The sequence below is a fragment of the Chanodichthys erythropterus genome, chromosome 18, assembly GCF_024489055.1.
Source record: "Chanodichthys erythropterus isolate Z2021 chromosome 18, ASM2448905v1, whole genome shotgun sequence".
NCBI lineage: Eukaryota > Metazoa > Chordata > Actinopteri > Cypriniformes > Xenocyprididae > Chanodichthys > Chanodichthys erythropterus.
Window position 1 is genome coordinate 7,509,407 of NC_090238.1, and position 24,577 is coordinate 7,533,983.

The 24,577-nt window shown below is 36.3% G+C and overlaps 1 protein-coding gene across 1 annotated transcript; it reads right to left on the reverse strand.

The window, feature by feature from the left end:
* Positions 1 to 12,806: 12,806 nt before the first annotated feature.
* Positions 12,807 to 24,372, reverse strand: LOC137007024 (ras-related protein Rab-39A). Its single transcript, XM_067368277.1, has 2 exons — positions 24,158 to 24,372; positions 12,807 to 13,230 (listed from the first exon to the last, which is right to left on the reverse strand). The coding sequence occupies exons 1-2, from the start codon at positions 24,370 to 24,372 to the stop codon at positions 12,807 to 12,809; spliced, it is 639 nt and encodes a 212-aa protein (XP_067224378.1).
* Between the last annotated feature and the right edge of the window lie 205 nt (positions 24,373 to 24,577).

Consider the following 24,577-nt stretch of genomic DNA (forward strand, 5'->3'; position numbering starts at 1 on the left):
TATATATATATTTTTTTTTTTATTAGTGTAATTTTAAATTGTACGATGTATTATTTTTTTATAAGCAGACATTTTATATTTATTATTATTTAGGAGATTTAGCATTGTGCCACTGACCATTTTTGCTTTTCCCCATCTTCACTCCAAGGATGAAAGTGTGCAATCATGACAAATTTGAGTTCAAATGGTCGGCACTGTGTTCACACACATGAGCAGAAAACAAATCAGACTTGGCCTAGATTTATCTGCGGTGTGAACGTAGCCGTGTTCCTTATCTCAGCAGAAATAAGCACAGAAAACCCTTAACAAGGTGGCGTTGTATGAACGGTCCTCTCCATTATTTCAACCTCTTTTTGAGCATTTAGACTGCATAGTGTATACGGTTACTGCTCTCATCTGTTTGTCTAGTGTCGTCATCTAAAATTCCAAGTAATAAACTTGTGAGGTGCAGAAATGTGGCTGTGGTTCTCTGAGGAACCCTGGCACACATATTTTTCCTATGTGTAATGACTTAAATGTCAGTTTTTTAACATTTATTTTATTCTAAGGTGCAAAAAGATGCTAAGCTAATGGCATTTGAAGTTATCTTTGCCTGAATATACCTGAGTGTATTTACACAAGTAACCGTGGTAGAGTCTCACCATAGGAGGATTTTGCGATCGTATGAGAAGAGGATGATAATTGCCTCAACACACAGGGCTTGCTGCTGCCCGCAGCGTGAAACAAAGCCAAATCACATCCTCTACTGTAACAGTACCGTCTCTCTCTGCTATTGGTGCACCACGCCGCCTGTCACGCTTATCCTCCTTGCTGATTGGTGCTTATAGGGAAGCTTTTATTTCTTAACTAAGCATGTAGAGTGTTTTTTGGTGCTACATTTATTCATTTCTTTTGTATTATTCTGCCATGTGGAAAGGTGCAGATGTTTTAAATGTTTTAAAGGTGCACTAAGTTTTTTTTTTTTTTTTTTTTTTTTACTTTAAAAACATTTGACCCCTAAATAAATAAACTGTACTTCTGAAAAATGTTTAAAATGACACACATGCAAAGAAACAGTGCTCCTGTTGTAAAATACAGGAGGTGTCAATCAATTTCACTATGGCTTGATATTGTTGCATGTTGCAATAGCCTAATTTAAGTATAAAAATAATAAGCTCTCACAAATATTGGGCAAAATAGTACATTTTTAATGAGGCTGAACTGTTTAAACAAATGCATTTTGGTATTGGAATAAATTAAGTATAATAGATTTTTTTCACTGAGCTTATGCATTACAGTGCATCAAATGCCCCCTTTTGAAAATAAATTTGACCAAAAGACATTAGCTGTGTCTAAATTCAGAGGCTGCATCTTTCGATGTCTGCGAAGGTCAAACCTAGCATTGTCAAATATAGTTCTATATTCAACTGCCTGAAAACAATATGTTCATATTGGTCCATATTATGTATATTATGTACATAATAAAGAGTATAAACTATCGATAAAATCACATATTGATAAGATATTTCAACATTTGAACAGCTTTAAAGTGTATTTTTTAAAAAAAATATTTGTATCTTTAGATATTTGAGTAAGTTGAAACCCAACAATACTTGCATATATACGTGTAATCCGGAATTTTCTCTCTCTCAAAAAATAAAAAAATAAAATAAAAAATCTAGTAGTTACCAGTGCGCAATGAATCTTGGGATAGGCTAAGCTGTGAAGATTTCACTCATTCTATCCTTCGTGAGCAATGCAGGAAAAAAGGTTGGATTTTTAGGCCGCATTTGAAGTAGCCTTCGAAATGGGACGGCCTTTGTCATGCTGCTGTGACGCAAGCCTCTGAATTGGGACACAACTACTATCTTAGAAGGAATTTATATTCAAAATTAACCTCGTCTTTTGACTTTTTTTTTTTTTTTTTTTTTTTTGTCAGTGCAGCATTTAAATTGGCTGCATTGGCCAGTTAAACTCAAAGCTTGGTGCACCTTTTAACTGTGAATTGTCTCCAATGTCATGGCACTTGCTTTTCACACAAATTCATTGCAATTTTGAGTTTCCAAATAAGAGCAAACCTAAAGCAGCGCTGGCTTGGTGCACCACATACATGCACAGGAGATCACTTATGTCCTTGACTCCATTGTGCCTGCTTTGATCCCAACAACCAGATGCCATACAGGTGCATCCAGCAGGTGAAAAGGGTTCTTGCCAGGTTGGAAAAAGAGCTTGAGAATAATCATTAATTGGCGTGCTTTTCCCTAAAGTTGTCATTGGATTGCTGGAAGCTCTTTTACGCTGCTTCTCTCTAGACTCGGCTTCCTCCCTGGTTGCTGCTAGCCCTTCCCTCACATTAACGTGTGGCTCAGGTGTATTCTGGTGCAGATATTTGTTTTAGATTTCCCTTCAAGTATAAATCTATAGTAATAGGTCATTCTGAGGTATTCTAGGACAGTCCTCCTCCAGCGTTCATTTCATGACTGTGTGTTTGTGTGTGTTTTCTCTGCATGTTTTGCTTTGATTTCGCTCATCCGCAGCATTCTGGACCACTGTTGTTTGCTGGAGAAACCTGCATCTTTTCATGGTTAGTGTTTTTTTAATTTTTTAATTTTATGTTTTTGATGGCTGCCAGATGTGCCGTATGTCCATTGGTGCATCTTCACTCGCGCACATCTGTGCTGTAAATATTAGTCACCTATTGGCCTCCTCTGGGCGCTAATACACTGTGATTAGTTCTCCTTCTAACCAAGCAGTAAACATTCAAATGCATTCAGCTTGTTAATGTTGAGTCCAACGTTTCGAAACAAGCTTCCGCTGCTGAGGACTGACTTTTGAAATAAAACCACGCTGAAAACACCTCAAATATTACTGTTGTCCTGTTAAACAGTACCTGCAATGATACGTATGAAGTCAAAATAGATTTTTTGTTTACTCAGGCCTTTTTTTCTCCTTCCTCTGACAGACTGAAATATTCATCAGCTGTCGTCAGAAAATGCAAGGGCTTCCTTGATATGGACAGAAAACCGCAACAGTATTGCAGCGTTCAGTTAATAATATATATGTATATTATAATGAAAAATTCATTATTATACATTGTATTATTCGAATGAAGCATTCGGTTAATGCCACCATGGACTATAGCCTATGGGACTTTCACAGACATCTTAAAGATGGCATCCATAATGATGTCATCATTAGGATGTGATTTTGATAGAAATGTTCATTTGCCATTATTTCATTTTTCACCCATTTATTTTACCCTGTGGTGCCTTATCTAACCGCCAAGGCAACCAGTTCAGCAAACAACAATGCCAGTATATTTCTATTTTCTTTTCTTTCAAATGTGCCAATGCAGTAAATGGAACTGTACATAAACACATGTAACATAGCAACACGACAGAATGATGATGTAAACATTCCAGCGCGAGCACTTCTGGTTCTGGGGTGTGACTGCATTGGAATAGACGCTTCACAGATGGCGGTGAAGCAACACTAGACATCAGCCTTATGTAAAACGACAGAATAAACATATTTGTTGGTCCATTGTGAGAGGCAAACGTTAGGGCTAAAGTTCATTTCAGTATGTGATGTCCAGTATTGCTTCACCATTGTTGAGAACACTATCTTCAAGGTGCTAAAACTGAACCATATTTTGTATATTATGTTTTAAATGTATAGATTTGTTCTTGTAAAGCCTTACCTTGTACTGATCGACGTATCAGACCGTTCATCCCAAAAAAAAAACAAAAAAAAATTACAGAACAGTGTAAAATGTACAGTAGAAATACATTTTTGTTATGTACAGGCAAAATTTTTTTTTTTTTTTTTTTTATATATTGTTTTGTTTTCGTGATTCGGTGGGAACTGCTTGATGAATATGACATAGACATTACAGTGTTGCTTTTGTATAGAATGTTTCTGGTAACCCTGTAATGCTACATTAGCAGTTAGAATAGGCGTCAAAATATGTTTTTGTTGTTGTTTTTTGTTTTCTTTTTTTCCATTTTCTTTTTTTCCATTTTAAACACTTCTTGGCATTGAAATACTAGAGGATTTGTTGTTCACCTCTTTTTTTTTACTGAAATGGATGCATTAATTTGATCCTTTCTTTCTTGATTTTTGAAAGTGATTCACATAAATGTGTTTTACTTGCATTCTATACAACATGTAAATGTTACTTTATGTTCAAGCAGTTTTGTGCGAAGAACAAGTTCAATGCTCAACAACCGTAAATTAGTACAAATTCAACATTCAAAATACAGTTCCTCAATTCCAGACTATGCAATTTCAAAAGGATCTGAACATTTTAAGCTTGATTTATTAACCTTTTGTTCTTGTTAAGTCAAGGCCTGAAAAAACTTGCTTGGCGGGTGATTTAAGTTTTGCGTTTTCTGATTTCTGATTATTTAATTTTCTTTAGACATTAACAAAATATGTTGGACAATTATAGTGCATTTGAATAGTTTCTTTTTAAGTGTTTATGAGTACAGCTTGTGGAAAAATAACAGTTTAACTCAAATGGAAATCTCATATTGATCCATTTTTATTAGATTAGTTGAGCTTTATATTTACTAGCAAACTAACATATTGTTTTCCTTTTTGTGGAACTACTCAGTGTAGAATGCAAAGCAAGCTAAGCTGTAATGTGTATATACTCAGCTACAGTATAGGTTTGAACATTGATCCAGATATCTCCTCCTATATAGTGTTATAAAGACCTCAGTTGTCACATCTGGTGACTGTAGATCCCAGTGGCAAACCAAAGTTTCAGATGATAAATATTACCCTTGTTGTGGTGACGAATTCACCTGTGGAAATGTTTTTCTACTAATCATGTCAAACACAAGAGCATATTCTTTGGTATCCAAACAGTACAAAGAGTGAAGTTGCTTTGAGAAGGAATGTCACTTTTATGTTTATCCCACATAGTATGATTTATTCACATAAAGTATAAAAACTTGTAATACAATATGGTATAATTATCAATCAGGCATAACATTATGACCACTGACAGGTGAAGTGAATAACACTGATTATGTCTTCATACCGGCACCTGTTAGTGGGTGGGATATATTAGGCAGCAAGTGAACATTTTGTCCTCAAAGTTGATGTGTTAGAAGCAGGAAAAATGGGCAAGCGTAAAGATTTGAGCGAGTTTGACAAGGGCCAAATTGTGATGACCAGACGACTGGGTCAGAGCATCTCCAAAACTGCAGCTCTTGTGCGGTGATCCCGGTCTGCAGTAGTCAATATCTATCAAAAGTGTTCCAAGAAAGGAGCAGTGGTGAACTGGCGACAGGGTCATGGGCGGCCGAGGCTCATTGATGTACAATCGAAGGCCGGCCCGTGTGGTCCGATCCAACAGATGAGCGACTGTAGCTCAAATTGCTCAAGAAGTTAATGATGGTTCTGATAGAAAGGTGTCAGAATACACAGTGCAGACCATGTACACCCTTTCACGGAAACGGTATTATGCGCCCTGCTACAAAGAAAAAAAAAAAGTTCAGGAATAGTTTGAGGAGCACATCAATGAGTTTGAGGTGTTGACTTTGCCTCCAAATTCGCCAGATTTAATCCAATCAAGCATCTCTGAACAAACAAGTCCAAACCATGGAGGCCCCACCTTGCAACTTACAGGAATTAAAGGTTCTGCTACTAACATCTTGGTGCAGATACCATAGCACACCTTCATGGGTCTAGTGGAGTCCATACCTTGACGGGTCAGGGCTGTTTTGCAGCAAAAGTGGGACCAACACAATATTAGGAAGGTGGTTATAATATTATGCCTGATCGGTGTGTGTGTGTGTATGTATGTATGTATGTATGTATGTATGTATGTATGTATATATATATATATATATATATATATATATATATATATATATATATATATATATATATATATATATATATATATATATATATATATATATATATATATATATATATATATATATACTGAAAAGCACAGTGCAATATATTTTACCAATACTGAACATTTCTTATAACAGCTAATTTGTACGTTCTGAATATTTTGTTCATGATAAACTTTTATGTACTGTACATCTAATTCCATGTCAGCTTTGAAACTGAATATAATGTTTGTCATAAAACAGATTCACTTTGCTTCAAAAGTTAATAAGAATGACTTGATGGGACAAAAGATCAGCACAATAATGGCAGGTTCCTGTTATAGATTTGAAAATGCAGCAGGTGAACTGCATATTGAGTTCATTCCCACATAAATTCCTATTGCAATTGCTGGACGGTGTTGAAATTCGTCACAATGAATGTTTATTTTTTTAAATTGTTGATTGCCCTCGACAAACAGAAGTGTGATATACTGTAGTGCATGAACATTTCATGGTAGCCTTTGAATTATATTGGGACTTGCATAAATAATAAATTGTGTTTGTAATATCTAAATAACATTGAGCAGAACTAAAGGTTATGTTTGGATATTGAATATAAAGTGTCTTATGGCCTCAAACAATTATTCAGGTTCTTTGGTGAGACGTGGATTTTTTTTTTGTCACGTTTTCACTTAGTAAAATCTCAACATACATCACAATGTAATATATAAGACTTTTATTTCATGCAACACGTGTAACTCGCACAGTGTAGTTGTTCCAAGCAGGAGTCTGAATTGTCTGTGGTCAAAGTTTGTGGTGTGTAAAAGACATCTCTGTTGTATGTATTAATGAATCCTAGATTTTGCTATATGCATCCTTGTGGAATGTGAAATTGAATGTTTTGTGTGTTTATGAATCGGTCTGTATTGAAAGTGAAGCACATCTGAACTCCAAACCGGCTGTTGAAACATGCAGGGAATGCAACTTGATAAATTTGTGTTTGTTTCTTGTTGCATTTTTATTTTGTATCAAAAAAACAAAAGCATTTTAAAAGCTTTCATCAAGAAATATCAAGTCAAATATGTTAGGAGATAAATATGGTAAGAGAAATTGCGCATTCAAAACAAGTTAAGCTTTATGGACAGAAGTGTGGTATGTTGTCAATTAAAGATTCAAAGATTGAAACTCATCAGAACAACAATGCATTTACAATGGAAGTCAGTGGGGCAAGACATTCTTTAAAAGCAACAATCAGCGTTGGGGGTAATGCATTACAAGTAATGCGAGTTATGTAATCAGATTACTTTTTTACAGTAACAAATGACTTTTAAATTTGAAACAAAGTATCTGAGTTACCTTGTTTTCCAATTTATTGACTAGACACCCTGTTCTGTCACAATGTTGAGAGAAATCAGGAGTAACACCACTGGATGTTTACGCTGGATGTGGTGTGACTTTTGTCGTGTCGCATCGCACCGTGCCGCAACAGCTAAAAGCTGTCTGCGCTGATCGCAACAAGCTGACCGTTGCAAAGCACTTGGACAATGTCAGAAGTAGAAAGGGGAATTTGTTTACTGTCGGGAAGTCGTCAGGTCACGTTGCGCCGCTCGCATCCGGTGTAGACGGTGTAAATATGAGCATGAATTTATTTATCGCACAAAAACAGATTCAGTATTCCTCAATATGAATAAAATACGTGAAATGCAAACTCAGAATATTATGCAAACCTGCAATAATAAAATGTTAAATAAATACACTCTGTTTTTAATCTCATTTTCTTTCCTTGCATCCTATTCTTCTGTGATCCATAATGGCAGCACAGCTGAAAGGTTTGTTTGAGTTGCGCCCTCTACTGTACTGATGTGCATTTGCATTTCATTCAGCCCAAGGCTTATTCATTACACTTTTCATGTGAAAGGGCCTTTACATTTACCATTTTATTAAATAACAAACAAGCAAATCCAGGTGAGACAAATTAACGCAAAAGTAACTATTACTTTCCATAAAAAGTAACCAAGTAATGCAGTTAGTTACTTTTTAGGGAGTAACACAATATTGTAACACATTACTTTAAAAGTAACTTTCCCCAACACTGGCACCAATAATGTGTTTTATTTTAGCTGTAAAGTATTAATCATCATATCATATCATTATTATTATTATTTCATAAAATAATTTTGTACAAACAAGGGTAGTGAAGGGCAGTTTTCTCAGACATAGTCTTGACAGGTAGTATTGTGCTTTTCAAACAGTGTTTATTCCAGTGCAATGTCTCATCTCATAGACTTCCATTCTAAGTGCATTACTGTACAATTTATATTTGTTTGCTGTGAATTCAAATCATTATTTTCTGATGCTGTCAGTAGGACTTTAACTTGTTTCGAACATGGAACATTCCTTGAAAATGTGACGTAGTTAAATTATAAATACTTTCCAAGGACATACAGTTTATCACTTTTGTGAGACCAAATATAAGACATTTTAATATTTTTTTAACCATGTATTAACAAAGCTGTGCAGGGCTACCCCAAGCAAAAGTACTTACATACAAAAGAAATTTGACCACATTTGATTTCTCAGTAAGGGGTGATTGTATTTACCTATAAATGTGTTTGTAAGGATATTCTCTTACTTGAAAGGTAGTTTAGAAATTAGTTGTCTGGTCAGGGTTTATATTCTAAAGTATGTGTTTGAAAAGTTTTGTAGTTTATGTTTTTAGAGAAAAGGCTGTTTTTTACTTGTCTAACTGATTATAGTTTATTTTTGATTGGATCTATGGATTGTATTGTTATTGCGTTTATTCGAATGTTAAAATGGGTTCAAGAAATCTAGGTATAAATTTATTTTTTAATTTTGTGACGTATTGTCTAAACGTATGAAATCTGAAAAGGTATATTATGCTTTAGATATCTGACTGTTTCATTTGGCTGTGTCTTTGATATGAAAAACCGTCTGTTTCAGTAGCTTTTACGATTTTATATTTCAAAAAAAAGAGAGAGAAGCCCATAAAATATTTAAAAATAATTGTCTGTGTAATTTTGCATGGGTTTGCTGTAGTTGATGATTTAACAGCATAAAGGGTATTCTGAAGATTCGGGTATATTTACATCTAATTCGTTTAGTTATCCATTTTTTTTTTAATTTTATTTTTTTTTATGACATGTTGGTCTTATTTTGTCTGGTGTCTTCGTAATTCAGAGGATTTATTTTTTTGTTTTATCGTGTCAGATTGTGAATGGTTTTCTCGACTCCTCGTCGTCTCATATGGTGAAAGTATCTGGTTTCATGAGGCTGCTCTTCAATAATCACCAGCAAAAAAAAAATCAACATAATTTTGTTTTTTCGATTTGATGCAGGTCTTATGATTCTGAAATAGAAAGATAATAGTTTTCATTTTGTTTTGCAATATTGCTACATCTCAGTCTAAACCTCAAACTGTATTTTAATGGACTAACATCAGCTGGCCGATACACACCGTGTTCATGGTGTGTACAAGGCAGATCAGGGTAAATAGCAGCATAGTGTTTTATTTTGTAACTCACATAAAATAGAGTACAGTTGTCTCTGAGGGCAAATGTGTCCCGCAGTGAGATGTACAGATATTTATTTTTTACACCGTGTTTATGGATTTAGGGAATGTGCCAGATTTTCAAGCATTGCTCTTTTTTCTTCCTTTTTTTTTTTTTTTAGATAGGCTACATGCCATTACGAGTTCAAATCTCTATCGCTGTTCTGTTGTTTAAAATGTTATGCAACATCTAAAGTTTTGTTATGAAGATGATACAAAGCTTATATGTATTGTACATATTCCACGGATGAACAAGATACAAATATACACATGGACAAATGCTTAAATTTTGTATCTTTGTCATTTTAATACAATAAAATGTGACTGAAATGAAAACTGTCAACTATTCATTTTCCTACTTGCTTTATATGCTTTCTGAGCAATTAAAGTTTATTACTTGAACACAGAATCTAGCCTAAAATAGACATTAACAATACAGCTTAAAGGTAGCCTACACTATGTAACTTTTTTTCTGTTCAAAATTAAAGGTGTAGTTGGTGATCTGGGAAATGCTAATGTTAGCCTTCTAGCATTGGAAGCATAAGATCCCACCCTCCCTACAAATTGCCATCTAAAGCCACGCCTCCTAAGTTTGAGCTCCAGCTCTTTCAGTCGAATTGCGCAAGTCTCAAGCTTGACTGTTTTCATGTGCAACAGCTGACTGATACTGCTGCTGGCTTAGTTCCAAATCAAGCTCCTTTAGCTTAATAGCCAACAATGGGTCTCGTGGAGATGGCAGCTCAGCGGGATCTATGCTAAACGGTTCCGCAGGTTTGGTCTGCTCCGCTCCCTCACCCACGGAACTCGCAATTTGATCTGCAACGCCCACTTGCACGCCCTCCTCTGGCAGGACCCCATTCTCCACCAAATGTCTCACTATCACTCCCTTAATATCCCTCTTTACTGCGCCTCGAGGCACCTTGATCTGATACAAATCCGCGATTGCAAATAAGTCATCTTTACGACATTTTTCTAATTGTTGCGCCGTAGGCCGAATTGCAAACTCCTATAAATCAAAGAAGAAATCTCAAAAACTCTGCCGAATTCCCTTCCCCAAAAAGTAAAACCCCAAAGGCAAACAATAAAAAAACAAGGCAAATTTCATCAGATCTAATAAACCATTTGTATGTTTGCTACTGAATTTGGTTGCTCAAAACGGAAAAAACTGAACTGGCGGACGAGCCCCCAATTTATGCTACGACCGTCTAGGGCCAGCCATACCTTAAATGAATTTGTGCTCACTTGCAGATACATTTTCAACAAAGTTAAATTTATTAACACAATATAATGAAAATAAACAAAAAAAGGGATTAAATTCAGGAGTGGACCAAGCCAAAATAACAAAAATAACTGAAGTACCCTCTAAATTCCCTAAAACAAACAAACAAACAAAAAATTAAAGAAAATTACAAAATAACTTCCCTAACTCCCTTAACTCAAAAAATAGAATAAAGATATATGCAAAAAGAAATGGCATCATGATGATGATATTTACACAAGGTAACTTAAGGCAAAAGCAATACTGAAAATTATAACTCGAACTGAACAAAAACAAATTCTACAAAGCACACGCAAACACAGGAGAAATCAAAACAGAGCAACAAACAAAATGGCACAAAGTCGGCCTCCATAAGCAGGAATCAGGACCTCTGCGCAGGCCACACCTTCTCCTGCACAAAAACACTCAAAACATACATGGCAACATTGCCTAAAGACATTGGATGTAACAATATATAAATGTCAGGAAACACGATTCCTGGCTGCATGTCAATATCCATGGATTAGGTTTACTTGACAAGTTGTAAGGAACATTCAATTCCAACCTTTAGTGTAATTGTTTGTTTTACTCGCGTTTTCGCAGTTTCCCCTATTAAATCCAGTTATGCAGCAGGTTCTTTTGCCACTCAGTCCGGCTGAGGGAGCCCGGCGGGAAAGTGACATCGATGCATACCCTCTATTGATTCGGTAAGAAATGTAAAAAGTGACTGCTGTTTGTTTGCAGTGCTCGTGACCGACCTCTGTCTGTGTAAACCATAGAGGTGTAAACTCTGCATAGCATGAAACGCGGTCGCGCTGATGACGTATGCTGTCATGCAAGGTAGCCTATGAAAAAACATACCTTGACAGGCAGGTAGGACATCGTATTATTATTTTATTCGGACCGAATATAAAGATTGGATGAACATTTTTTGGTTTTACGCCTTCCACAGGTGATGTATATTTATAAAAATACATTTAGACCATTTAACATAGCCTAGTAATTGCTATCAGAATATGAGATGACTTTCAACCAAGATAACAAAAATGTTTCAGTAGAGAATCACCTATATTGCACCTTTAATGCTAGTTAAAAACCACAATATATAAAAAGTGCTCAAAAGTGCTAATGAACTACAAAAAAAGTTATTAAACGAATTTGTCTTTATGTTATTGCTTATAATGTGAAACTGGTCAGATGCTTTTACTGTAGGAAAAAATTGGATCTCAGTTTACATTCTAAAATATATCTCTGTCTGAATTCTCTTGTGCATAAAATCAATCGTTCTGTATAAAATGAAACTATTACAATTTGAAGTTGCTTATCATGACCTCTAGGTGGTGCTATATTATTTGAGACCATTTTCTATGGAAACATGGTTTGTGAAAAGCCATCATCATTACAAAGCATTCATTTTGTAATTTTATAAATGTGCAGGTTTTTATGAGCATGTTTTCACCTGTGCAAATGAAAGCTGACAACAGCAATGGTCTGCACCTGATGCTGTTTTTTTCTTTTTCTTAACAAAATACTGTAAAAATGAAGTCAGTTTTAGTTCCTCTGAACAGGTTTGTAATTGCCATTTCCTTTTTCTATATCACAAACTGAACCACAAACACATGCACAGAGAAAGAGCCTTGTGACATATTGCAGTCGTTCACAGAAACTTAAAGGGCTCATATCATATTTTTATAATTTTATTTTATTTTTCACTGATATGCCTTTTCTTTTCTTTTGATATTGCTTTTCTGTTCTTTGCATCAATAACAGTTTTCATTTGCTTTTCAAAAATGATTCTGTCATTCCTTTAAGACTTGTATCATGTATCAAATGAAGTGAATTTATGCTTAAATTAACTGACAAAAGGGTCAGAAAATATTAAATATTATATATTTCTGATACATTTTTCAGAAAGCAAGACTTAATATCATGTCATTTTGTTTCTCAAGTAAATGTATCTTGATTTCAGCATGTTTATTTGCACTGGAAAACAAGACAAAAATACTAAGGTGTGATGTGATATATCATGATATGAGCCCTTTATGCAGTTCAATGCTATTTTAGTATGTATGTTAAATACTGCAATACACATCTTTTTCAATAAAATCCTTTATCCAGGAAGTCCAGTTGAGTCTTAAACACACACTATTCATCCACAGTTGCAGCAGGCAGACTTTTTACTCTCAGGTGTCTCTTTTTTAATGGCGGCCCCAACCGTTAACCCCTGCCAGTCATCTCGGGTGGGTATTTTGCCTTCCTTCAAGAGGTTATATATCCCTCTGGTCAAGGTCTCAAACGCTTCGCTGACGTTAATGTTCTCCTTTGTAGACACCTCAAGATAAGCCACCATGTTGAGTTTTTTAGCCAGCGCTTCTCCTTCACTCTTCCGGACCTGTCGTCCCACAGCCAGGTCACACTTATGACCCACAAGCAAGAAGAACATGGGGTTTGGTTTCACGTAGTCCACGACTTCCTGATGCCAGCTGCAAACACGATCAAACGTCTGTCGCTGTGAGACATCAAACATCAGAATGCAGCCCGCAGAATTCCTCATGTAAGACTTACAGATGGACCTGCAGCAAAAATGGTCAAAGTCATGCATACTGAAGTTCTTTTAGCTGATCAGCTCTTAAAATGTATGGAAGACTGGGGCTAGATTTCACACTTGAGGTCCAGTGGATATTTTTCAAGATGGGTTTATTTTTTAAAGTCAGTTTCTGCATTGACACAAACTTTAAGGTCTTCAAAACAACAAACTATTGAACATTTTCACAGTTACTGCATATGGAAAAAAGATATAGGTAATTTAACCATTTAGATAATTTAACCATGTAAATCTTTTTTTTGTTTGTTTTTTTAATGAAACATTTTATTGAAACTTTAGAGAAAATATTTTTTTTAAAAATGAAAAAAAAAAAATTAAACTGCTGGCACCTTCTTAAAAACAGTGATGGTGTTTTTGCTCTGATAAAATATGACAACACAGATATATTAGAAGGTTTTTTTTTTTCTAAAGTGATACTTTGAAGTGATGCAATGGCAACTGAAGAAGGTTTTACATTTCACTTTGAGAAAATAAAGTATAATATAACAAAATATAACATTTTTATAGCACTTTTTAAGATACTACTGTATACTCAAATATATGTATATATGTGTGTATATATATATATATATATATACATATATATATATGTATATGTATATGTATATGTATATATATATATATATATATATATATATACACATACATATATATATACACACACACATACATATATATATACACACACACATACATATACACACACATACATATATACATACACACACACACACACACACACACACAGTTGGTACGGAAAGTATTGGGTATATGGTTTGAGTATAGGGTTTAAATTCAGACCCCCTTAAATTTTTCACTCTTTGTTATATTGCAGCCATTTGCTAAAATCATTTAAGTTCATTTTTTTCCTCATTAATGTACACACAGCACCCCATATTGACAGAAAAACACAGAATTGTTGACATTTTTGCAGATTTATTAAAAAAGAAAAACTGAAATATCACATGGTCCTAAGTATTCCGACCCTTTGCTGTGACACTCATATATTTAACTCAGGCGCTGTCCATTTCTTCTGATCATCCTTGAGATGGTTCTACACCTTCATTTGAGTGCAGCTGTGTTTGATTATACTGATTGGACTTGATTAGGAAAGCCACATACCTGTCTATATAAGACCTTACAGCTCACAGTGCATGTCAGAGCAAATGAGAATCATGAGCTCAAAGGAACTGCCTGAAGAGCTCAGAGACAGAATTGTGGCAAGTCACAGATCTGGCCAAGGTTAAAAAAAAAAATTCTGCTGCACTTAAGGTTCCTAAGAGCACAGTGGCCTCCATAAGCCTTAAATGGAAGATGTTTGGGACAACCAGAACCCTTCCTAGAGCTGGCTGTCCGGCCAAACTGAGCTATCAGGGGAGAAGAGCCTTGGTGAGAGAGGTAAAGAAGAACCCAAAGATCACTGTGGCTGAGCTCCAGAGATGCAGTCGCGAGATGGTAGAAAGTTGTAGAAAGTCAACCATCACTGCAGCCCTCCACCAGTCGGGGCTTTACGGCAGAGTGGCCCGACGGAAGCCTCTCCTCAGTGCAAAACACACAAAAGCCTGCATGGAGTTTGCCAAGATGGTGAGAAATGAGATTCTCTGGACAAAGATATAACTTTTTGGCCTTAATTCTAAGCGGCATGTGTGGAAAAAACAAGGCACTGCTCATCACCTGTCCAATACAGTTCCAACAGTGAAGCATGGTGGTGGCAGCATCATGCTGTGGGGGTGTTTTTCAGCTGCAGGGACAGGACGACTGGTTGCATTCGAGGGAAAGATGAATGTGGCCAAGTACAGGGATATCCTGGATGAAAACCTTCTCCAGAGTGTTCAGGACCTCAGACTGGGCAGAAGGTTTACCTTCCAACAAGACAATGACCCTAAGCACACAGCTAAAATAATAAAGGAGTGGCTTCACAACAACTCCGTGACTGTTCTTGAATGGCCCAGCCAGAGCCCTGACTTAAACCCAATTGAGCATCTCTGGATAGACCTAAAAATGGCTGTCCACCAAAGTTTACCATCCAACCTGACAAAACTGGAGAGGATCTGCAAGGAGGAATGGCAGAGGATATATATTATATATATAGTGCACAGCATAAATGAGAACACCTCCTCTGAAACTTCTGAAAGTCAGCAATTACTTAATTACTTAGAAGATATGTTACAGATATAATGTTCCAGCAAGTCTGATAAATCAATTACCAAAGAAACATGTCAAAATAACTGAGGGAAATAAGATTTTCTTATCAAGGTGATAAAATGTTGTGTAGCAAAAATGAGTACACCCTCTGAAATGTTACTACATAAAACAAAATAAGATTTTTCTGGTGTAAGTTTAAGGCAATGTTTGATCAACAGTTAAGTATGTTGAACCAAATCATTTAAAGAGAAGTAATTTCTTGACAGTTAAAAGTGTTATATAGCCCACTGAATCATTCTCAGACTTAATGCTTACAACAGTGGTACCACTTGGGAGAGAACTGTCAGGAGACTTATTTCTTAGCACAAAAGAGGACAGTGGTACAAGAGGATTACCAAATCATTGTTTTAAGTGAAAATATAGCAAAAGTAACACAGAAATTCAAAAACAATGGACTTGTGTGACAAGGCCCCTGAAATAATCAAGTCTTCATTTTAAGCTTTCATTTAGTGATGAGGGTTTTTTTTTTTTTTTTTTTTTTGCTAGACAAAGAGCAGGAGAAATACCAAGCGAGTGTCTCAGAGCCAGCAAAAGCTATGAAAAGAGTGACTGTTTATCTCACAGAGTAAGATGCAGCCTGCAGAAATGACATTCATGGTTGTTGTTCTCACTGAAACTACCTACACTCTAAAAAAATGTACATCACATTAACAGCACAGAGAAGCCGCCATTTTCTCAGCGTCTTTGAGTGGAATCGAGGTGGTAAGATGGTTTATGGTAAGTAAAGATAAAAAATTAAAGATATTCTCACTTATTTCTGTTCAAGCGTATTTTGAAATGTATTTGAAGACGAAAAAAGTCAGAGAAGAACTTAAATGGAAATTTTCGTGGTTGCCTCAATAGGTTTCTTGTCATATTTAACGTTAAAAGTTTCTTGATGTCTGTTATGGTTATCAGCAGATTCACATTTTAATTCATTAATCTTCGCGATTAACCCGAATGTAATGACCTAGTTTTCCTTAAGGAAATGAAACTGCGATATGAAATAAAGGTTGATTTGTTTTGATGGTGTTGAAACGATAATAGTTAATGTTTTGCATGTAATATTTCAGTCATGTTGCGCTTTGTGTGTTTATTTGGCCCGCGCCGGGAGTAACGTGAAACGACAGGCGACTGCTGTGCGAGGATGCACGATCTTCTCAGCTTCTTCAGAAAAAGAGAGGGAAAGACGATTTATGGTAAATAAAGTTTAAAATTCCACGTCGTTATCATTTGTGTTTTGATAAAACTATGTTTGTTTTTGTAGATCAAACCAGAGACTTAAGGAGTGCTTCATTCTTTTGACTTTATGTGAGTTTATTTTTTGAAAAATAAATGTTTCTGTTGTCTTCTGCCTGAACGTTATTTAAAATGTTTATGCAACAACAGTATGACTTCTTGACATTTTTTTAAAATAACTCCAATTTATTTTGTTATTCATTGCAGAACTCAAACCAGCTGTGGAGAGGAGCCCTTCTCCTTGGTCTTCCTTTCTTAAAGGAATAGTTCACACAAAAATAAAAATTGTCACCATTTACCCAACCTCATATCTTTCCAAACCCATAAGACTTTTGTCCATCAATGGAACACAGATGAAGATATTTTTAATAATCTCATCTTTATTTATTTATTTTTCTCCATTTACAGTCTAGATGATCAGTATTTTTACCTTCAAAAATACAAAATTATTGTAGTAATCCATACCAATATTCATATGAATACAATCCTAAATTATATCTGTTCATATCGTATAAAGCAATCATGTCTGTTCAGAAAACTGTTGGACTCCCTGACTTGCAGTGGATTGACAAAAAATTGAGAGAATATTAAAAATATCTTCATTTGTGTTTCAAAGATTAGCAAAAGTCTTGGTTTTGGAACGACATGAGGGAGAGTAAATTATGATAATTTTCTTTTTGGGTGAACTAATACTTTAAAGAGCAGCCCTCCAAGTTCATCAAAATGTGTGAGGTATGTCATGTCTGTTTTAATACTTCAACAAAAAAGTAGTTTTCCAAAAGTCATTTATAATTTTATTTAAATATTTTTTTGGCATGTTAACTGTTAAGCTTCATAATGACAGAAAAACATCTCACTGGACACTACATGCTGTGTAGGGAGCCACTGGCCCCTAAATGAAGAAATTGTGGCAAAAACATGGTTTTTGTCTTTATAAATGTATGGCTAAAAATAAGTTCTGGACATTTTTACTGTATATGGATTAATCTAATCCATCTGCAGTCTCTCTGTATTAGGACAATCCACATGAACTTCATCTCCAGAGCTGCTCTTGAGTCACTTCACAAGCTTTTCTCTGTTTCATTTGAGGAAAATTCCCATCAAATACACATTGAAACTCAAACTGAAACAGTTTGATTACATTTTAAAAAGATTGATTGAATTGTTAAAGTTTTATTAATTCATTTAGTGAGACACCATTTTTGACGATAAATTTGTATTAAATCATAAAACATAGAATCCAGAAAAATATCATGGAAAACACAGAATTTGGGGGGAAATAAAGTGGATTTCATGAAGCCCTAAATTAAAATGCAGCTTACTCTGTGGAGTTTAACTGTGAACAAATTGTTTGCATTTGTTCTCAAGTAACAAATATGTAGAACTTCCTTCCCTATTAATGGTTTTTGAATATTGTGATAAATATTGCTATCATACGATATGGAAAAAAGTATTATGACAATATTTTTGGCCATATCGCCCAACTCAATTTGAATCATGAATCATTTGTGTTGGTCAATAATAATTGAATTAAATGCAGTCACTGGTGCTGCCATTGTAGCATTCTAGTGTGCTGTGGTAGAAGATACATTAAACAAGTGTTTGAAGTGCTAAAATATACTATTGACCTACTCTTACTGATGTGGATGCACCTGTCTGAAAATTCAGTTTTAACCAATAAATGTTTTAGGAATTTGTTTTGTGTTCCCTAGTAATTTTCTTTTTCTTCTTTTTAGCCCAATGATGGACAGGTGGTGACGGGGATGAATACTGGTCAAAAAGTAGAATGACCTTCCCCAGTGGAGATGACTGATGTTTTTTAAAGGATGTTGCATGCCTTTGCTGTGCTGATGGAGCTTCTTCATGACTGGACATCAGTTATCCTAAGGAGGTCATGAAAATTGTCAGTGATGCGTGTTCTGTATTCAGGGACTTTTAGCATAATATGACAAATGTTCAATGCTTGTTGTTTAGTGGAGGAATTCACACTCTCATTCAAACTAACATTCTTTCAGTTATTGCAATATTTAATACAATTACTTAAAGTTGAAACCAGTAAATAATTTTATAGTGTTTTCGTTGGCAGTGGATAATATGCGAAAAAAGTCTTATTTGGTCTTAAATGCCAGTTATATTCATCAATGTTCACTGAAATGTGAAAAACAATTTCATTTATCTGTATAAGTTTTGTGGCTGTTGATTTGCTGTTCTTTTCTGATTTTCATCTCACATGCATGTTGTTAATTTTGACCATGTTTGCCCTTGTTCTTGTTTTTAAGAAGTTTTTACCTTTTGATATTCATTCTGTGTGTACACAAGTGATTATATAATGTCTAAGATTTCTGGGTTTAATTAAAAACCCATGTGGGTTAATTTAAATACAGCAATGTAGTCATTTTACATCAAAATTTAGGTTACATTAAACAACCCAGCGCTGGGTGCGTGCCTTTTTGACCCAGCGCTGGGTTGCCAAAATAACCCAAATTGGTTTGTTTTTAATCCAGCATTTTTTAAGAGTGTACTGTAGCCAAAGCACAATAAAGTCAGTTAGCCATTTCCATAGCCCATATTTACAAATATAGATTCTGGAGCATCCATCTAACAGCATCCAAAATGTTATGGTGTTGCTAGAGGAGGAGTACAGTGAGAAATGCCTGGTTCCCACAGTAAAGTTCAGTGGAGTATGAGTGCTGGTGAGGGATGAGGAAGGTGTGAGGGAGTTGTGCTTTATCAATGCTGTCATGAATTCCCACACTTTGTAATTTAATACACAATCTTGAAACAGAAGTTGTTACCCTTTCCTCACTCCCTGCATTGTTGGGCATTTTTTTTCAACATGACAGTGAGGATATGCATTCTCCCAAGGTTACAGTGAGGAAAATAAGTATTTGAACACCCTGCTATTTTGCAAGTTCTCCCACTTAGAAATCATGGAGGGGTCTGAAATTGTCATCGTAGGTGCATGTCCACTGTGAGAGACATAATCTAAAGAAAAAAATCCAGAAATCACAATGTATGATTTTTTAACTATTTATTTGTATGATACAGCTGCAAATAAGTATTTGAACACCTGAGAAAATCAATGTTAATATTTGGTACAGTAGCCTTTGTTTGCAATTACAGAGGTCAAACGTTTCCTGTAGTTTTTCACCAGGTTTGCACACACTGCAGGAGGGATTTTGGCCCACTCCTCCACACAGATCTTCTCTAGATCAGTCAGATTTCTGGCTTGTCGCTGAGAAACACGGAGTTTGAGCTCCCTCCAAAGATTCTCTATTGGGTTTAGGTCTGGAGACTGGCTAGGCCATGCCAGAACCTTGATATGCTTCTTACAGAGCCACTCCTTGGTTATCCTGGCTGTGTGCTTCGGGTCATTGTCATGTTGGAAGACCCAGCCTCGACCCATCTTCAATGCTCTAACTGAGGGAAGGAGGTTGTTCCCCAAAATCTCGCAATACATGGCCCCGGTCATCCTCTCCTTAATACAGTGCAGTCGTCCTGTCCCATGTGCAGAAAAACACCCCCAAAGCATGATGCTACCACCCCCATGCTTCACAGTAGGGATGGTGTTCTTGGGATGGTACTCATCATTCTTCTTCCTCCAAACACGTTTAGTGGAATTATGACCAAAAAGTTCTATTTTGGTCTCTTCTGACCACATGACTTTCTCCCATGACTCCTCTGGATAATCCAAATGGTCATTGGCAAACTTAAGACGGACCTGGACATGTGCTGGTTTAAGCAGGGGAACCTTCCGTGCCATGCATGATTTCAAACCATGACGTCTTAGTGTATTACCAACAGTAACCTTGGAAACGGTGGTCCCAGCTCTTTTCAGGTCATTGACCAGCTCCTCCCGTGTAGTTCTGGGCTGATTTCTCACCTTTCTTAGGATCATTGAGACCCCACGAGGTGAGATCTTACGTGGAGCCCCAGTCCGAGGGAGATTGACGGTCATGTTTAGCTTCTTCCATTTTCTAATGATTGCTCCAACAGTTGACCTTTTTTCACCAAGCTGCTTGGCAATTTCCCCGTAGCCCTTTCCAGCCTTGTGGAGGTGTACAATTTTGTCTCTAGTGTCTTTGGACAGCTCTTTGGTCTTGGCCATGTTAGTAGTTGGATTCTTACTGATTGTATGGGGTGGACAGGTGTCTTTATGCAGCTAACGACCTCAAACAGGTGCATCTAATTTAGGATAATAAATGGAGTGGAGGTGGACATTTTAAAGGCAGACTAACAGGTCTTTGAGGGTCAGAATTCTAGCTGATAGACAGGTGTTCAAATACTTATTTGCAGCTGTATCATACAAATAAATAGTTAAAAAAATCATACATTGTGATTTCTGGATTTTTTTTTTTAGATTATGTCTCTCACAGTGGACATGCACCTACGATGACAATTTCAGACCCCTCCATGATTTCTAAGTGGGAGAACTTGCAAAATAGCAGGGTGTTCAAATACTTATTTTCCTCACTGTAAATGTCCACCTTCTGTGGACATGTATTGCACTCAATCTTAACACTCTTGAGCACCTGTGGCGGATTCTGTAGAGACGAGTTGAGCAACACTCCCCATTAAAGATCAGGGCATTTGAGGAGCTCATCATCCATGAGTTAAACAGAACAGATGTGACAATTTGTCATGAACTTGTACACACCATGCCAGAAAGGGTCAGAGCAGTATATTCAAAATTGTGGAGGGAATAAATACTAGAATATTATACATTTGTTGAATTAAATCTAGGGTGTACTCATGTCTGCAATCCTTAATTTAAACAAAATTGGCTAATTAGTTATTTTATGGATATTAATGACATATATTTCTCAGTTTTTCTTCATTATGTATATGTTTAATACATTTTAGTTTTGCCATCTTTCCATGAATTGTATTAGTGATCATAAAGAAAATACATCTTTTGTATTTGTTCAGAGAGGGTGTACTCATTTATGCTGTGCCCTGTACATATAACAAAAGTATCAAACCAACTGTGGTCTATAGAAAATAGAAACTTGCCCAACCTGACATTTATGAGAAATATGTGTTGGGAAAAGTTACTTTTAAAAAGTAATGTGTTACAATATTGAGTTACTCCCTAATAAAATTGTATTACTTAGTTACTGTTTATGGAATGTATTGTGTTGCGTCCCTTTTGTTTTGCTTTTTCTCACCTGGTGAGTGAAATTTAAATTTAAACTAAAAAAAAAAAAAAAAGTTATAGAAGTTTGTTTTTTATGAAAAATGCCCAATATCTAAACAAGTTGTGCTCCAAATTTGAGGTTGATATCTTAAAAAAAGGGCTTTCAGTAAGATTTTGTTTGGGCATAGTACCCAACTTTTCCACTAGATGAAATTTGTCTCTGATTCATTTCCAATGCGGTCATTTCTGACCGCGTACAATACAATTGTGACTATTTTTTGAGGACCATTTAACCTCTTCAAATTATGTCCATGATTTTATTTTATTTTTTAAACTAGAACTACAATACCCATCATGTTCACACAGCACACACAACGCCTCTGCACTTACTCCTGATTTCTGTCAACATGGGGACAAGAGAGGCGTCAGTAAATGGGAAAAAAGTAACTTGTAAATTTAAAAGTAGTATATTTACTATATACAGTGGGTACGGAAAGTATTCAGACCCCCTTAAATTTTTCACTCTTTGTTATATTGCAGCCATTTGCTAAAATCATTTAAGTTAATTTTTACCTCATTAATGTACACACAGCACCCCATATTGACAGAAAAACACAGAATTGTTGACATTTTTGCAGATTTATTAAAAAGGAAAAACTGAAATATCACATGGTCCTAAGTATTCAAACCCTTTGCTGTGACATTTAACTCAGGTGCTGTCCATTTCTTCTGATCATCCTTGAGATGGTTCTACACCTTCATTTGAGTCCAGCTGTGTTTGTTTATACTGATTGGACTTGATTAGGAAAGCCACACACCTGTCTATATAAGACCTTATAGCTCACAGTGCATGTCAGAGCAAATGAGAATCATGAGGTCCGAGGAACAGCCTGAAGAGCTCAGAGACAGAATTGTGGCAAGGCACAGATCTGACCAAGGTAACAAAAAAAATTCTGCTGCACTTAAGGTTCCTAAGAGCACAGTGGCCTCCATAATCCTTAAACGGAAGACGTTTGGGACGACCAGAACCCTTCCTAGAGCTGGCCGTACGGCCAAACTGAGCTATCGGGGGAGAAGAGCCTTGGTGAGAGAGGTCAAGAAGAACCCAAAGATCACTGTGGCTGAGCTCCAGAGATGCAGTCGGGAGATGGGAGAAAGTTGTAGAAAGTCAACCATCACTGCAGCCCTCCACCAGTCGGGGCTTTACGGAAGAGTGGCCCGATGGAAGCCTCTCCTCAGTGCAAGACACATGAAAGCCCGCATGGAGTTTGCCAAGATGGTGAGATTGTCAGAAATAAGGTTCTCTGGTCTGATGAGACCAAGATAGAAATTTTTGGCCTTAATTCTTAGCGGTATGTGTGGAGAAAACAAGGCACTGTTCATCACCTGTCCAATACAGTCCCAACAGTAAAGCATGGTGGTGGCAGCATCATGCTGTGGGGGTGTTTTTCAGCTGCAGGGACAGGACAACTGGTTGCAATCGAGGGAAAGATGAATGTGGCCAAGTACAGGGATATCCTGGATGAAAACCTTCTCCACAGTGCTCAGGACCTCAGACTGGGCCGAAGGTTTACCTTCCAACAAGACAATGACCCTAAGCACACAGCTAAAATAACGAAGGAGTGGCTTCACAACAACTGTTCTTGAATGGCCCAGCCAGAGCCCTGACTTAAACCCATTTGAGCATCTCTGGAGAGACCTAAAAATGGCTGTCCACCAACGTTTACCATCCAACCTGACAGAACTGGAGAGGATCTGCAAGGAGGAATGGCAAAGGATCCCCAAATCCAGGTGTGAAAAACTTGTTGCATCTTTCCCAAAAAGACTTGTGGCTGTATTAGATCAAAAGGGTGCTTCTACTAAATACTGAGCAAAGGGTCTGAATACTTAAGACCATGTGATATTTCAGTTTTTCCTTTTTAATAAATCTGCAAAAATGTCAACAATTCTGTGTTTTTCTGTCAATATGGGGTGCTGTGTGTACATTAATGAGGAAAAAAATTAACTTAAATGATTTTAGCAAATGGCTGCAATATAACAGAGTGAAAAATTTAAGGGGGTCTAAATACTTTCCGTACCCATTGTATATTTACTAGTTACTTGAAAAAAGTAATCTGATTATGTACTTGTAATGTTACCCCTAACACTTTTCCAGAGAGCAGTTTAATTTCTAATCTAATTTCAGGTTTTGAATTCACATAAATGCTATACGTCTTAAAAAGAAAAACTAAAATAGTGAGCAAATCGGCCTACAATAAGAACAAAAGCACAGAGTACAGCACAGAGTAAACAATTCCTGTGTAATATTGGGTGTATTTAGTTGACAAACACTCACCTAAATCTTTCCTGACCTGCAGTGTCCCACAGAAGGAGTTTGATCACAACATCAGGGTCAAAGATCATGTTATGCACCTTGAAATCAATTCCCAGTGGAGACTGACGGGATTCATTAAATGTTCCTTCAGTGAAGCGATGCAGAAGAGATGATTTCCCTACAGCTGAGTCTCCAAGAATGACTATCCCAAATCTGAAGTTCCACGGCACTTGCATTGTGAATGGCTTTGTTACGATGACAAGCAGCTCTGTTAGTGTTAGAACTAGTGTTAAATCTTTTTTTACTATAGGCCTTACCCTCTGGTGACTGAACAAACAGGTTAAAAAGCAAAAAGAGGGAGAGGTTTACAGAATAACGATGATTACACACCTATTTCATCACAATAGTGGCCTGTGAAAACGTGGCATTACAAACAACAAA